Source organism: Anabrus simplex, chromosome 2 (genome assembly GCF_040414725.1).
Source record: "Anabrus simplex isolate iqAnaSimp1 chromosome 2, ASM4041472v1, whole genome shotgun sequence".
NCBI classification, from domain to species: Eukaryota; Metazoa; Arthropoda; class Insecta; order Orthoptera; family Tettigoniidae; genus Anabrus; species Anabrus simplex.
Genome location: NC_090266.1, coordinates 267,893,399 through 267,910,825, shown reverse-complemented (window position 1 = coordinate 267,910,825; position 17,427 = coordinate 267,893,399). Strand labels below are relative to the sequence as shown.

Genomic DNA, 17,427 nt, shown 5'->3' with positions numbered 1-17,427 from the left:
CTGACTGACTGACTGACTGACTGACTGACTGACTGACTGACTGACTGACTGACTGACTGACTGATTCATCATCGCCGAGCCAAAACTACTGGACATAAAGAAATGAAATTTTGGGCATAGATTCATATTAAGATGTAGGTACCCGCTAAGAGAGAATTTTTGGATATTCCTTAGATAAGGGGGTGAAAGGGGGTTGAAATTTTAAAATGAGTGTATCTGTATCTCAAGACGTTAAAAGTTTACAGACGTAAAAATTTGTATTTAGAATATTCTTTAATAATAAGGAAACACGTATTTTGTTGTTTTCAGAAAATCCCAATAAGGGGGTTGAAAAGAGGTGAAAAATGGGTTGAATGTCTTTAATCAGGATACCGGTACGTATATCTCAGAAACTGAAGATATTAGAGGCCTGAAAATTGGTACCTTTGATCTCTTTTAAAAATAAAGAAACACGTATTTTTTTGTTTTTGGAAAATCCAATTAATGGGAGGGTGAAAAGGTGGTGAATTTTTAAAATGAGTGAATCTATATCTCCAAACTTTTAAAGTTTTCAGATGTAAAAATTGGTATTTAGAATCTTCATTAAAAATAAAGAAACACGTATTTTGTTTTGTTTTCGGAAAATCGCAATAGGAGGAGTGAAAAGGGGTGAAAAAGTGGTTGAATGCCTTTAATGAGGCTACTTATATCTCAGAAACTGAAGATATTACAGATCTGAAAATTGGTGTTTGGGATCTCCTTTAAAAATAAAGAAAGACGTATTTTTTTGTTTCTGGAAAATCCAATTAAGGGGGGTGAAAAGGGGGTAATATTTTAAAATGAGTGTATCTATATCTCAAAACTTTTAAAGTTTATAGATGTAAAAACTGGTATTTAGAATCTCCTTTAAAAATAAAGAAACACGTATTCTTTTGTTTTCGGAAAATCCCAAAAGGAAGGGTGTAAAAGGGTGAATAAAGGGTTGAATGCCTTTAATGAGGCTACTTATATTTCAGAACCTGAAGATATTACAGACCTGAAAATTGGTATTTGGGATCTACTTTAAAAGTAAAGAAACACGTATTTTTTCGTTTTTGTAAAATCCAAATATTGGGGGTGAAACGGGGGGGTTAATTTTGTAAAATGAGTGTGTCTACATCTTAAAACTTTAAAATTTACAGATGTAAAAATTGGTAGTTAGAATCTCCTCTAAAAATATAGGAACACGTATTTTTTGTTTCCTGCAAATCCCAATGGGAGGGGTGTAAAAGGTGAAAAATGGGTTGAATGCCTTTAATGAGGATACATATATCTCAGAAACGGAAGATATTACAGAACTGAAAATTTGTATATGGGATCTCCTTTAAAAGTAAAGAAACACGTATTTTTTAGTTTTTGGAAAATCCAATTAATGGCGGTTAAACAGGGGTGACAAATTGTGGTGAATTTTTTGAAAGACTATATCTACAGAATATCTTGGAAACGTAAAATGTTACAGACATAAAAAGTGGGTGTTTGGAATCTCCTGTAAATGTAAAGGAACATAGGTGATTTGTTTTAGGAAACTCCACTGAAGGGGAACTCAAAAGGGGTGAAATTTTATAATGAGAATTTTTACAGTATGTCTAAAAAAATTAACATGTTACAGAAGTGAAAAACGGTATTTTTTATCTCTATTAAACGTGAAGAAACGTGTATTTTTAGTTTTCGGAAATACCACTTGGGTGGAGGGGGGAGGTAAAAGTGACTGAAAATGGTGTTGAATTCTTTTAATTAGGCTACTGATATCTCAAGAATGAAGATGTTACAGACGTGAAATTTGATATTTGCAATCTGCTTTAAAAGTAAAGAAACACTTATTCTCGGAAAATCCAAAGAAAGGGGGGGGGGTGACGGGGTGAAAAAATTGAAAAATTAATTGACTTAATTGTATGAGAATATATACATCTAATAAAAACTAAAGTTGTTACAGATGTGAAAATTCATATTTGGATCTCCTTTAAAAACAAAGAAAAAGGCGTTTTGTGGCGGGAAACCATCTTGGAGGGCGGGAGTGTAAAGGAGTTGAATTCCTTTCATGAGGACACATAAATCAAAAACTGAAGAAGTTAGAGTCGTGATAATTGCTATTTAGAAGATCCTTTACTATTAAAGAAACAAGTAATTTTTGCCGGAAAATTCACTTAGGGGGCGGGGGAGTAATGTGAAATGAAGTGAAAAAAGTGAATTATTTTTATGGGGATACTTATATCTCAAAACTGAAGGTAATAGACGTGAACATTGGTGTTTGGAATCTCATTTAAACATAAAGAAACAAGCCTTCTTTTAATTTTTTGGGGGTAAATAAACTTAACGGCGCTGGGGTGTAGAAGGAGGTGAGACCAATCGATTTTACTGTTCTTAATGTACTTATAAGGATCCTCCGTTGTTCAGGCGGCAGCGCGCCGGCCTCTCACAGCTGGGTTCCATGGTTCAAATCCCGGTCACTCCATGTGATATTCGTGCTGGACAAAACGGAGGCGGGACAGGTTTTTCTCCGGATACCCCGGTTTTCCCTGTCATCAGCCATTCCAGCAACACATAATAATAATAATAATAATAATAATAATAATAATAATAATAATAATAATAATAATAATAATAATAATAATAATAATTTTCCGGACCGTCGTCAAATGTGCGGACCGAGCTGGTAACAGCTCCTAGACGGGTTATGACTAAGAATGCAGTCCGGCCGCGGGTTCAGTGCCGCCAAGGCACCCAATATGACCCCACGCCGGATCTCGTGAAAGATTTTATCCATATTAAAAATGATTATAGGAAAAGATGGCAAAGATTTACCGACCCAACTGACCGGGAGGAATACCTGAGCCTAGCCCGGGAAGTACGAAATCGATTGCTGGAAATGAACATTGTAAATGGGAGGAAACGTGCCGTAATCTAATAAAAAACGAGTCAGATCGGTAATTTTGGTGGATTCTTGCAGAAAACGAGTCAGATCGCGAATTTCGTCGGATTATATATCTAAAACAATAAGCATTCAATTATTAATTTCAGTATAATACCGTAGCGAAGCACGGGTATCTTGCTAGTCTATAATAAAAATGTCCACTAGTAATAAGAAGCGTGACCCTTCGCTTTCGTGCCAGACACCTATGCGAACACTGGATGAATTGCCTGGCAAGTGTGGGGATAACGACTTGGGTCGGTTGGATGTAGTAGCTTTGAACGTTCGCTCTGTTGACCGAGGGAGTTTAATCTGTTTGTGGCCAGGGATTCCTTTCTTAGCAATAATCTGTAATTCATTTCGTGCGGTGCACAAGTAAGATAAAGCATGTTTTTTCTATTTTCGTCCATTCGTTGACGCACTGTAGATCGGCTCGAGGCTTTTACTTTGAAGCAGGATGTTGTACAACTTTTTAACTCGGTCAAAGGAGCCGTCTAAAACTTGGTTACGCGGAAGCTGTTCAATAATACCTAGAGTTCTCTTATATCTTTAAATTCGCAGGTTGTTCGAAAATAGGGATTTTCTTCCAGTTTACTACAATCACAATCAAATCATTCTCCCGTCATATATATTTCCTCTATGACGTGTCTGAAAAAGAGACAACTACATTCTAGCTGCCAACGGCCGTAGCCTTGTTGAAGCACCGGATCCCGTGAGACATCCGAACTTACGCAACATTGGCCGTGGTCAAGATTTGGATGGGTTGCCACGTACTGTTGGTGCGGAAAGGAACTGGCCACACTACCGTACGTAAAACTCCGTCTCAGGCAAACCTCTGCGGAGGTTTGGACCTGTCTTCGAGCTGAATATACCCTTAACTTTCATTTCAGTTTAACTGCATACAGTCCCAGTCCGCCAAGATGTTCTTTTAAATTTAACTGTTTCCTTCGCACTCTGTGCCAAAAGGCTCTCCAAAGACAGTAACCAATTGACATGTCTGTGCGTTGACAGACATCATGCGGAGCAGGTGGTATTTGTGTGGTGTGCCATAGTTTGTATAAGGCGTAAATGTTAGGAAACCAAATATTTTAAAAGATATTTAGCCTTCGTGAATAATTTTCTGCTAACTGGAAGCGAATCCCATGAAATAGAGCACTCCAATTTAATTCTATGGTTTCACAGATGTCTTTCAGAATTTGAAAACCAAGATTATGCACTTGTTTGTCTTCGGAATACTGATCTCTTCTGCGTCGCTCAGATCCTATTTAGGGGCCGATGACCTTCGATGTTAGGCCCCTTAAAACAATAAGCATCATCATATCCTATTTGGACCGGGTGAGTTGGGCGTGCGGTTAGGGGCGCGCGGGTGTGAGCTTGTGTCCGGGTGATAGTGGGTTCGCCGGACTGAGTGGCTCAGACGGTTGAGGCGCCGGCCTTCTGACCCCAACTTGGCAGGTTCGATCCTGGCTCTGTTCGGTGGTATTTGAAGGTGCTCAATACGTCAGCCTCGTGTCGGTAGATTTACTGGCACGTAAAAGAACTCCTGCGGGACTAAATTCCGGCACCTTGGCGTCTCCGAAAACCGTAACAGTAGTTAGTGGGACGTAAAGCCAATAATATTATTATTATAGTGGGTTCGAACCCCACTGTCTGTAGCCCCTGAAAAAGGTTTTTCGTGGTTTCCGATTTCCACACCAGGCAAATGCTGGGGTTGTACCTTAGTTAAGGCCACGGCCACTTCCTTCCCAATCCTAGGCCTTTCCTATCCCTTCGTCACCATAAGATCTATCTGTGTCGGTGCGACTTAAAGCCAATTGCAAAAATAGAAAAGATCCTATTTGAACATGAATGACTTTTCAAAGTTTACTTTTGCTCCTGACGCATTTGAAAACTCCAATAGCACAATATGAACGTCTGACAGGTCAGCATCGGTAAGGAGTAACGTCAAATCATCCTCATTAGCACCCAGCTTAAAATCTTCAGTGTTTAAACGAAGGCCATTAACAGTTTTGTGCAGTCTCCGAATGGTTGGTTCTATGTTAAGATAAAAAAGCAACATTGAAAGTGATCATCCTTGACGTGTAGACCTATTAACTGAAATTCGATATGACAAATGGCCGTCATCAGCAGTCGCGGTGTAGCCAAAAGGTATATACTTCATGGCCGTTCCAAGCTGTTCAGGAAATCGAATTTTGAATTTTCTCAGAAGAAATTTATGCGAAATCCTGTCAAAATATTTGCTTAAATCCATGTTTAAAATTAAAATCAGACCCTTCAGAATACATAAAGTAATAAGTAATGAAGTCTCGGAATGCCAAAGAACTGTGCATAATAGTCCTACCTGGAACTCTCTAATTTGCCCAATACCAATCAATGTAGGAATCATTTCTCTTACTTTAGTAGAAAATAATTTATAATAAGTATTGTTATTGGTCTATAATCCGGCAAATGTCTGCAGCTTGCTTTCTTAGAAATCATTATGATAATGTCTTCCGTACATGCGGGCGTAAATCTTTCGTTGAACGCGTAGTTCAGGACAGGGGTAAGATCGTTTTCAACCGTACAATTTACAAGTGAAGGCATACATCCCGGGCCTCTTATTAGGAGCAGCTTTTCTGATAACCTCTTCTATTTCCACTTTAGTGATAGGTCTTGTGAGGAAGGAACTATCTTCTGGATGAATGTATATTTCTATGAAGTGAAGTATGTTTTACACACCTATGTTAGACATGTAATGTTGTGCAAGCATGCAGTAGAAATATCGTTCCCCCTTGAGGAGAAGCTCATTTTTGGAGTTAGGAATGTTGCCTTGAGGATCTGTCTACTAATGTATAAATTGTGGGTTAGCTGATTTGCGCAGCTGCCGTATTTACATACCTCTTCTCGGTTAACCCAGTCTGACGTAAGGGATGATTTGTCGAATTATAGTCTGGACATGTATGCATCTAATCCGCTAATTGCTGAGACCATTTTTCTCGCCTGTGGTAAATAGTTTCCCAATATTTATGAAGCACCGAATTAAAAGGTTCTACTGGGACTTCTGGTGATACGTTTAACAGCCGCACTGCTGTCTGTACTATTTCTGCTTCACTGATTTTTACCTTCCCTATCCAACCATCCTGTAATGTCATATTGCGGGTACCCTGATAATTAAAAATCAATCTTTCAGAAATAGTATTTGATATTACCTTAATGAAAGTGGAATTTTGTATTGTATACAACTGAATCATATCTATGTGGTATGCTGTCATTTCCAGTAACGTCGGATCAATTCATGAGATTCCTATTGCCGATGGTCTGTTGTCTCGTTCAAAGGTACATTTCAAGGTGTTCTTACCTGTGAACTTTTTGCCATGTTTGTTTCCTGAGCAGTTACACAATGCAATTACTTGAATTTAAGTTCACTATCAAAATTATCGGAATTGTTATAGTGTTCAATACCAAATAAACTGCGAACACTACACACCCACACGGAGCTCACTTCTTTTCACCACGTGTAGAGTCTTAATCAATCGTACCACTGCACGCGCCTTAAGCAATCTCTTGGACAAGTGGGGCATCGGGAAGGAGAAGTTCAAAATAGCTTTTCCTGTAAATGTTCACGTTTGTGTCCTGCGCCATATGAAATACGCTACAAAAATGAAATAAAAGTATTAATTTTCACAGTACATATTGCACCCGTCCAACTCGGGTTCAATATGTACGATGTATAAACAATAATAACGTTACTGGTTTTATGCCCCACTGACTACTGTTACGGCTTTCGGAGACGCCGAGTTACCCCAACTCTTCCCGTGGGAGTTCATTAACGTGCCAGTTAATTTACCGACACCAGGCTGACGTATCCGAGCAATTTCATATACCACTGGACCAAGCTGGGGTGGAATCCACCAACTTGAGCTTAGAACGTAGGCTCTCAATCGTCTGCACTACCCAGCCCGGCGATGCGTAATCAACATCAATCAATTATCAATACATTTATCTCGTCAATGGTTTTAGGGCTCCATAGTCGATCTGTAACGATCGGGAATGTTACAGCAGGGAATCTAAATAACGTAATGAAGAAGTTTGGCATTAATAGTGGTGTACGTTCCTGAAAAATACCTATCAAAACTCAGTAATAACTTGCCAAACTACGTCGAACGTTATTAGCCTATATCCTAGGATATTATTTACTCCTTTGTCAACACTACAGTACACGTACTCAATATTTACTTTTATTACAAAACTTATGTTTCGTGCTTATGCCATTTCAGTCATTTCATTGCAGATGTGTCTAAGTCGCGTACTTTGGTGGGCACGAAATGTACCGTATTTATCAATATATTTAATAAAACCATTGCACTATTATTAACCAAAACCAAGAGGACTTTTAGTGTAAGGAAGAACATTTTGCACGCCATTAGTGCAAGGTAATCAGAATTAATACGCCATTGTCGGGGCATGACGATCAGATACTGCTGTTTGATACGCCGCTGTTACTAGCAAGGTCACTTTTGAGCGAACGACATGTCAGTGGGCTAAAGTAGCGCACCGTCCAAGGCTATCAAGGAAGGCAGCTCGGCCAACTACGCACTATGCAGGCTGACACAGAAGTTGTTACGACAAAACTTATATTTCCTTGTCGATTTTCTGGTCATTTTCATTCGGAGTATATTAAAAAATATACGTGGGTGACTGATTTTTGATTCAGAGCAGCATGTCCTCTTACAACAACCGTACCTTATTGTCAGACAGCCTGTGTAAATTGTCGATCAAGATACATTGAGTACATCGGACAGACTTCTGGACTGTAACAATGCAAGGATATGAATAATGAAATGCTAACCCATAAATGACCATTGATCTGCGGTACTTTTACATTTATTTTGCAATTATTATCTTCGTAGGTTGTTTTCGACTAGGAGGATAAGCCAAACCAAACCAGGTATTCCAGTTTAGGTGTCGACACAGATATAGGAGATCTCACATTTCACGACCAATAAATGTCTCGAAAGTAGTAGCGCTAGTCGGATTGAAACACAATGTCAAGGTCATACAGCCTCCCTGGCCAATGAGAGAGCTTGCAGCTGGTCACGTGACTGTTCTTAGCCAATGGGAGAGCAGCTCAGCTGGGAATGTTGAGGATGGGGCCGTGGTTTGGAGTTATCTCTATGATGAAGACCTCTTGGTGACGGTTTGGGGACTGTTGCTAGGGCTTTGGCTGTCGGTTCCCACCATGTGGAGCGTTGACTGTTGGTTTCCCGCCAGGTGTGGGGCTTAAATGCTAAAGAGTCAAATGTCTCGAAAACGGTGCGTCCTAGAGCGAACCGGACAATTTTCATAGCCCCTAACCGTGTAACACCCCATCTGATATCTTAACCATACGCAATCTGGCAATCTGAACCTATGAATAATACACAGATTGAACAAGTATCACTGCTATTTAGGCCTACAAGACAAAATGCATTAACACGTACCTCACCTGTTCTCTACAACAGAATCTGTATTACTAGCTCTGCGTTTTCGAGATATTAGACTCTTTAGCATTTAAACCCCCTTATTTGACGAATCGAACCGTTCTTCTGGCACTTTATGTCAAATGCCACGGCAAGAACGTATGAAGATACGAAAGTTGCTCCAAGACACAACACTACAGGCTAATACAGACAAAATGCGAAATAATCTATGTAGCAACCGAACCGATGGACCTATCACATGATAACTTATGCCATAGTTTTCTAGATAGCGAGATCATATGGGGTGCTTCACGGTTAGGGGCCACGGAAATGGTCCGTTTTTCTCTAGGACACACGGTTTTAGAGATATTTGACTCACTGGCATTTAACCCCCAAATTCGACGAATCGAAATGTTGTTTCTAGCACTTTATGACGTATGCCATTGCAAGAACATATGAAATTAGGAAAGTTGCTCCAAAACACACAACACTCCATCACCGCCACGTACAGAGAGGAAATACAAGCCATGGTGATTCGATCACTCCACTACGGGCTGGCGTAACGAAGGGCAGCCGGCGAAGAGGTGTCAATCGACGCAGCAGGCTCGATTTCATAAGAAATATATCGATATATTGCCCGTATGTGCCAAGCCACGGCCGCTTCATTCCCTCTTCCTCAACTGCCCCTTCTAATCTCCCCCCCCCCCTGCCATATAAAGTATATAAGATAGGTTATACGCTTCTTGTATTAGTTTACTGTTAACCGTCAAGCTGTTCAGGTCCTCGTAAGACCTCTCGTCCTAAGCTACTATAGGATACTTTTCTAATCTACACAGCTTTGTATTATGTTATATAAGTAGAGAGTAGCGGGTGTCTAGTAGATTTAGTTTGTTTCTTTTAAAGAAGAATCTGTTAGCAGAAGATAAATTCCATCATGGAACAACCCATTTCTAGCTATATTTACAAGGAGTGTGGAAAAGTATTTCTCCGAGGCTATCACAAGAGACGTCATGAGATATCTTGTAGGACAATTTTTCAACGCAAACAGTGCAGAAGAGATTTCAAGAACGCTTACAACGATGAACGTCATGAAGCCGCGTTAATGTAGCTTCATCGTAAAGAAAATTTAGAGCTCAACCGTATTCAAGTAAATACGGATTTATTTTTAAAAAGTACACCTTTGAGAGGGTTTTTAATTCTCCCTTTGTGCCTAGGCCTGCTACAAGTTCTGATACTAAGCACACACTTCAAGATAAATAGAAGCAAGGTGATGATAATGATGATGATAATGAGAATGATGGTGGTGATGATGATAATAGTGATAATAAAGAAAAAGAAGGAGAAGAAGAAAACGAAGATCTCAATGTTTCTTTGCCACTAGAGCTTTATGATTTTACTTCGTTTTCTAAGCCTACTACACGTTCTGTCTCTGTGCAAACATCTCAAGAAGAAGATTTCAATGCTTCTTTACTATCAAACAAGTTAAGTTTGTACCTAGGAACGCTACTGCAGAAGCACATATTACATCAAAACAAGTCCCTACACATCAACTGTCTGTATGCAGGCTCAAAGTTCACAACGAGAATATTTTACCCCATGTAAAGTAAGATACTGTAAAGATCCCAACCTACTCGTAAAACGTTTGCAAGTGCTAAGAGCCTATCAAGATGGTGGTTTCACAGAGTATAAAGTAGATATTTTTGAAATAGAGCAAGAATTACGTCGTACAGGTATTATTGAGTAACAGCTCTTCAACGTGAAGACCTTACCTGTAAGCTCTCTCTCGATAGTACATCAGCCTAAACACCCTCCTGCATTCCCTGCCCCCACCTTCACCCTCACCCTCACCTAAGCCATCCTTCGGTAGCATGTAGTGGATCGAGTAGCTATACTGGTACAGACACTTTTCCAACATTCCCCCTTCCTTAGGGTGTTAACTTCACCTCCAGCTGTAGAGCCGGACTCAAGCCCAGATAAAGGAGAAGAGGCATCCTAAATACTAGAAAAATGTAAGCCCTTTTGCCATTTAGCCTCTTGCCATTTAGTCCTTTAGCCCTTTTGCCCTCTTGCCATTTTGCCCTTTCGCCATTTAGCCCTTTTACCCTTTTGTCCTTTTAGTCATTTAGCCCTTTTACCCTTTCAACATTTAGCCCTTTTGCCCTTTATGCGGTCGCGCCCTCGCAGAGGGAGTAGCGTACTGGCTACACTTCTGTAAGATAGGCTTACACACCCCTGCTGCTGTGTAAAGTTGTGAGCCCCTGAGGCAGCCCTCTACTTAAGCCTGCACGATTAGAGTGTAGCAGCCGCCTTGCATAGCAGCCCTTGCCTCAGTTCTTGAAAGTTAGCCTGATAAAACTAATAGGTCTTAAGTTAAAAGTTGTGAGCCCCAAAGGCAGCCATCTAGTTAGTTCTACACGAATAGAGTACCTGGACCAGCTCTCGGGAGTTAGCGTCTTAAGAGGCTATGTTAAACCGATCGACCACTCTACCCCCATGCCAATTAGGTCCTGTCCTAGCTCTTGGGGGTTAGTCCCATATATTACAAGTTGTGAGCCCCTGAGATTCCTCTTTAGAGTTCGGTCAATGATAATACAGTACAGCAGCCCTATTGCATAGTAGCCCTTGCCTACGTTCTCAAAAGTTAGGCTGATAAAACTAATAGGTCATAAGTTACAAGTTGTGATCCCCGAAGACAGCTCTCTAGTTAAGTCTATACGAATAGAGTATAGCAGCTATATTGCATAGCAGCCCTTGCCTCAATCCCCTGAAGTTGAGCTGATAAGACTAATAGGTCATAAGTTAAAAGTTGTGAGCCCCTGAGGTAGCCCTTGGTGTATAGGAATAGAGTATAGCAGCTACCTTGCATAGCAGCCCTTGCCTGAACAATATATCACCATTAACCCCTGGCCCAGCTCCTTATAGTTAGTCTCATATTACCATTTTATAGCAGCCATCTTGCCTCCGGGGCCCTAGCACTAGGAAGTTACACGCGGCAGCCATCTTGCGCATTAGTCCCTAGGACATCTCCTTACGTCCTATGTATACCGCCTATCCTATTCTGAGCCAGTTTTCTCCATAAAGGCCTATGTATAGCCGCCATCTTGCGCATTAGCCCGTGTGCCAGATCTCGGAGTTAGTCCTATAAGAGCCCATCTATAGCGGACAACTTGCGCATTTGCCCCTTGTCCAGCTTCCCCCTTTTATAACTACTGTCGAATGACTGTCTTCTTGATAAAAGTTTCCAGATATTAATGTTCTAGGAAATTTCACATACTGGTACACGGCCACGCTCATATAGCACGTGCGTTACTCTAGCAAAACTGAAATTTCTACAGACTGCAAATAAGTAATAACCAATAACTTTATTTTAAATCGACATACATTTATTCAGAACTATTGAGACTACATTTTTTAACTAGTCCAGGCTGTATAAGAAGTTATTACTCCGACGATTTACCATTTATAACGAGTATGAAATTGCTTCACTTAAACTTACCTCGTGGTCCTTTTGGTCCCGGTGGTCCTGGAGGTCCCACTGCACCAGACCGACCTAGGGGTAAAGAAAACAATATCTTAGCAAATACGAACCATTGTTTGGATAAATACAAGCGTACCCTTGTGGATTCAAATATTCTACATGTTACATCACGTATTCCCATACACCTAGTGTAACATCAGGCATTTGGCTTGGAAACCTGGTCCTGTTATAAAACAGAGATGATCGGAAGTCTTCTTATTCATGAAATCATCAGTGAATTCGGGCTCAAGCAAATGTGCCAGTTACCAACAAGAAAGGAGAACTTCCTGGATCTTGTTTTAACCTCGGAACAATACTATGCCTACTTGGACTGCCTTGAGACAAAAAAGGTCATTAAATCCGACCATCGAGCCGTAGGATTCACTTAATTTTTACCGCGAGTTAAGCACCCCGTACCGCAGAGGAATTTAATTTTCGCGTGGACTAAGGCCGATTTTCCCCAAATCAGAAGTCTTCTTTCGTTCTGTCCTTGAAATTTGATCGATGATTCCCCCTCCGTCGATGAGGCGTTAACCATTTTTACGACCTCATTCGCGCTATTATAAAAGACACTGTACCGTCCCGGATATTCGGCATGTGGAAGTGTCCATGCTGGTTCGACACAGGTGATTGATAAATTAAAAGGAAGGGATAGGGCAAGAAGGAATTTTATGAAAACGGGACAAAGTAGTGATTACGTGCTATTCTCGGCCATACGTGGTAAATTTAAGACTCTTCAGCTCAAAAATACACAAATTATGTAACTTCCATTGAATCGAAGTTAGTTGCTAATCCGAAGTGTTTTTAGAATTTTGTGAACAACAAAAGAAGTTCATCCCTCCTGCCATCTAATATACTTCAGAACGGGAAAGAATTACTGGATAAAAGGAACGTCTTGGACAGTTTTTCAGATACGTTTGAAAAGTATCATTCACGTGCCGAAGAGTTTAGTCTCTCCACTTCGCCCATGTGTGATATGGGCCTGACCTTAATAGAGACCACTCCTGCAGAGGTATCTTCAATTCCTGCATCTTTGGATATCTCCAAATCATTTGGTCTGTATGACGTACCCGTAACTGTTTTGAAAGAATGTGCATCTGAGCTAGGTAGGCCACGTAACATCATAATGAGTATGTTATTCTCGTCAGGGTATTTTCTGTGTGAGTGGAAGAAAGTTTACGTCATCCCGCTGTCAAGAAAGGAAACATAATGGTGATTGTTTTCTGTAGACCTGTTGTGTTATTGTCCCTGAATTCAAACGTGGCAAAGAAGATCGTGTATACCAGATTGTGTAGTTCAGTTTCACAGTATATTAATATACATCAGCACGGTTTCGTAGAGAAATGGTCTACCGTATCCATTATGGTGGTGTATATCAATTTCATTTCAGAATCCATGGATAGGACGCAACAAGTGGATCTTGTTTACGTGAACTTCTCCAAAGCCTTTGACGCTCTGCTCATCAAATGGTCAGCATACGGAATAAAAAGGAAGTGCTCTGGAGTGGATTAGAAGCTCTCTCACTAACAGGGTATGAGTAGTAAAATCTGATGGTATTATAGCAAAGCCGTACCACCCTACTTCCGGTGTCCCCCCAAGTTTCTTTATTGGGTCCCCTGTCCTTTTTCATATTCATAAATGATATAACAAGGTTATACAACTGAGTAATTACCTTGCTTAGGCTGATGATATGAAGATCTTTAAGGTGGTAAATAGTGAGTTGGACTGTAAGTTGCTACAGTCTGACTTAAACCTCCTAACTATCTGGTATCAAAAGTGGACAATTGATTTGAGTACTTCAAAATGAAATGCAGTTACATTTTCACGTAAGTTGGAACCAGTAAATTGCCCTTATCATTCATGCAATTTTCAAACAGCTCGTGAGAATGGAACAAATGATCTTGGCGTATCACTTTCAAACTGATACGGTCATTCCTTCGAGAAACATTTGTATACGATCTCTAGGAAAGTGTATTAATTACTTGGCTTTCTGAAAAGAAAGTGTGCCGAACGTTTTGGTCCTAGAATATTGCTTTTTCAGTCTAATCAGGCCATCTTCAGAATCCTGTTGTGAGGTGTGGCTAACTTCTCAGCAAAATTGAATACAAAACATGCAGGTAGTCCAAACGAGGTTCATGAAATGGATCAAGTACAAAGGTTTGGATGATTCCCTCCTTCGTCCGATTACGAGTATTTTTTGTAAGACTATGAGTATGTTGACATTGCACTCGTAAAGATGTGCCAATGCCCTCCTTCTTTATGAGTGTCTGACGAATAGAGTGGATTTCTCAGCATTGTTGGAGTTGATCCCAATACGTGTTCCTTGCTGCAATACTAGGCAAAGGTATATTTATCTTCTGCCTAAAGTGAGAACTGTAGCTCGGACACACTCATGCCTGCTGAGGACAATAAAATCACTGAATGAGGTGGGTGAATCTGTGGACCGTTTTCACTAAACCTCCTAAAATTGGACGTGTCCTAACGACATCAAAGACGTAAGATCCTCTCTCTATAATATATACTATACAAATCCAGACCGGTTATAACGACTCCGAAGGGACTGCCATTTAACGGCCGTTATGGGCGATGGTCGTGTAAACAGGCCTATTTTTATTGTTACTAAAAGTGACATGTTTGTAAGTTGTAGGCTGCACAAGTGCCGGTTAACAGAATAAAGTAAAAACTCAAAGAGCATAAGTGAAATAAGCCCTGCATTTGCAATAGTGTATTTGTGGACTGGGGCTAGGAGAAATTTTTCTTGTAATGCTTACACAGTACGAACAGCAATAATATGCCAGCATAATATACATTAATGAACGAGGTAATAAGTAGCAACAATGTAACAATGTAAATTGATCAGTTATATCGCACACGATCTTGGCTAATAAATTAGATGTTCTCCCTGTCCTTCCAAATCGTAGAAACCGTTAAGTTTGATACACCCACTTCCTTTACGATACTGACGTTAATTTCCCTATATTGTGTGTGCTTGTTCATCAATATTAAATACCCATTTTTGCGACATCTTCACAGCGATGTTTGCCTTGACTATTTGACAGACAGATTTGAAATCGACAATCTACTGAAAACAAGCTTTACAGCAGGTTTCAAATATGTAACAACCAAAAATGAACATTGGACGCTATACTCGATACATTTCTCCGAAAATGTGATAAAAATACGTCGATTTATATGATATGTCGTAATAAGCGACTTTTTTGCTATTTGCTTTACGTCGCAGAGACAAAGATAGGTCTTATGGCGAAGATGGGATAGGAAAGGCCTAGGAATGGGAAGGAAGTGGCTTTGGCCTTAATTAAGGTGGTGTGAAGCAATTTTTTAAAATACACTTTTTATATAAAATTTAGACGGGACCGTTAGATTTCGCCGTTATATCCTATACGTTGTTAAAAGCGATGTCGCAATAAACGGTTTGGACTATAATATAATATAATATAATATAATATAATATAATATAATATAATATAATATAATATAATATAATATAATATAATATAATATAATATAATATAATATAATTGTTACTTTCATTGACCTGTCTCAGTCTTATCCTTAGCTTTGACAATATGAAACTGACCGAGGTAGGAGCGATGGTAGTAATACCATACCTGATGCAGCCAGTCCTTGTTATGTATGGTGTGAAAATATTGCTTGTAGGGTGGGTTGTTGCAGGCATTTCAGTAGAGTTGGCAGACTGATATGTAATAGCATCTTCTGGCTCTGTGAGGAAAGCAACGGGAATCTACCTCACTTCTCATTTCCCAAGTATGCTTCTTCAGTGACACCTTGGCTATATATGACAGGAGTTGGCAGCGCTGTAGAGGATCAAAACAGCCTTTTGGTTAAATACCCAACATACAACAACATGCATAATATAATATAACTAGCATTTGTACCCGTTCTTTGCACGGAAATTTGAAGTTGATTACTTGTTTCCTTCAGGAATTTATGCGAAGTAACGCATTTGCTGTGATATTTTAAATTTATATTTTGCTACTACAACGCGGGGCAGTAACGAAAATATGATGAAGCCCAACAAATTCGAAAGAGAATAAGAACGATTTCAGAATTGATTGCACGGTACAGTTCTTCGTCCGAAATTGTGCGAAATTCAAACGAGAGAACACATACATGTGTTACACTCGGATTCGGTTGAACTTTGGTAGGAATATTCGAGGGAGGCAGTAGAATGCAAAGGTGAAAACTGCATGTGCCCAGCGCAAGTTTAAACGCCAAAATTTAACAAAAAATAGTCATAAAATTAGAAGTGCCGTGGGAGTATCTGGGTTTGGCGGAGAGGTAGGGAGGAGCGAAGCAGCGGACGTGAACCAACCAGGCTGTAACGAGCTGCGCCAGCAGCAGACAGCGTGAAGTTAGCGCGTTCCCCTTAACTTCCCGATCAGATGTGCAAAACGTAAATATGAAAACAGCACATGAAACAAGTATACAAAGGACGATGTTTGAAGAACGATGCCAATAAGGTTTGAGACGATGTTTGAAGAACGATGCCAATAAGGTTTGAAAAATTACGAGTAACAAGAACTCGGGCGTGAATTTTTCAAACCTTATTGGCATCGTTGTTCAAACATCGTCCTTTGTATACTTGTTTCATGTGCTGTTTTCTTATTTACGTTTTGCACATCTGATCGGGAAGTTAAGGGGAACGCGCTAACTACACACTGTCTGGCTGCTGGCGCAGCTCGTTACAGCCTGGTTGGCTCACGTCCGCTGCTTCGCTCCTCCCTACCTCTCCGCCACATCCCGATACTCCCGCGGCACTTCTAATTTTACGACTATTTATTTGATCAATTTTGGCGTTTAAACTTGCGTTGGGCACATGCAGTTTTCACCTTAGCATTCTACTGCCTCCCACGAATATTCCTACCAAATTTCAACCGAATCCGAGTGTAACACATGTATGTGTTCCCTCGTAAGTGGTTCTCAGGTTGCTTATTGTATCTCTGACGATTTGCGTGGCGCTGTGACGTTGATGGTAACTCCCTTAATATCTGCCCTACAGGAAATAGTAAAATGGCTCTTTAGTTTTTCTCGTTACCCACCTTGAGGTGACATGCACAACATACCCCAAGGGCCTTGGACAAAAAATAAAATTTTTCGTAAATCATCTACGTTATTATCCGTCGTATGATAAATACTGTACACGTCCAAATTGTACCTTATGGAAACAAAAGGATATTTGGTATAATTTTTAAGTATTCATGCAATACGCACGGGCGAGCGAACAGCCGATAGCCAAGCCGTCCCGTTGAAGCAATCAGGCCGGAACTTGTCGAGCGGTAAACGACACATGGCTACGACACGGTGGTAAGCTAACGTCATGCGAGAAGACTGGAAAATGGAGCTTTCAAAATTCTTAAAAAATACGCGTTCTAGTAAAAAGGAACAAATCATAGTTAAGCTGCAATCTGAACCAATAGTAACTCTACTCTGGAGATTATGTCACTTAACCAGAAGTAACGAGAGGTGTAATGCTAAGGAGATGAGAAGGAACGAACATTTTCTGA

At 40.2% G+C, this 17,427-nt stretch overlaps 1 protein-coding gene across 1 annotated transcript in view; it reads right to left on the bottom strand.

The window, feature by feature from the left end:
- Positions 1 to 17,427, bottom strand: part of LOC136863509 (uncharacterized) — a 931,909-nt gene that overhangs the window by 752,628 nt on the left and 161,854 nt on the right. Inside the window, exon 4 of the mRNA XM_068225974.1 lies at positions 11,861 to 11,914. Within this exon, the coding sequence (XP_068082075.1) occupies positions 11,861 to 11,914 (54 nt within the window). The remainder of the gene's footprint in view (positions 1 to 11,860; positions 11,915 to 17,427) is intronic.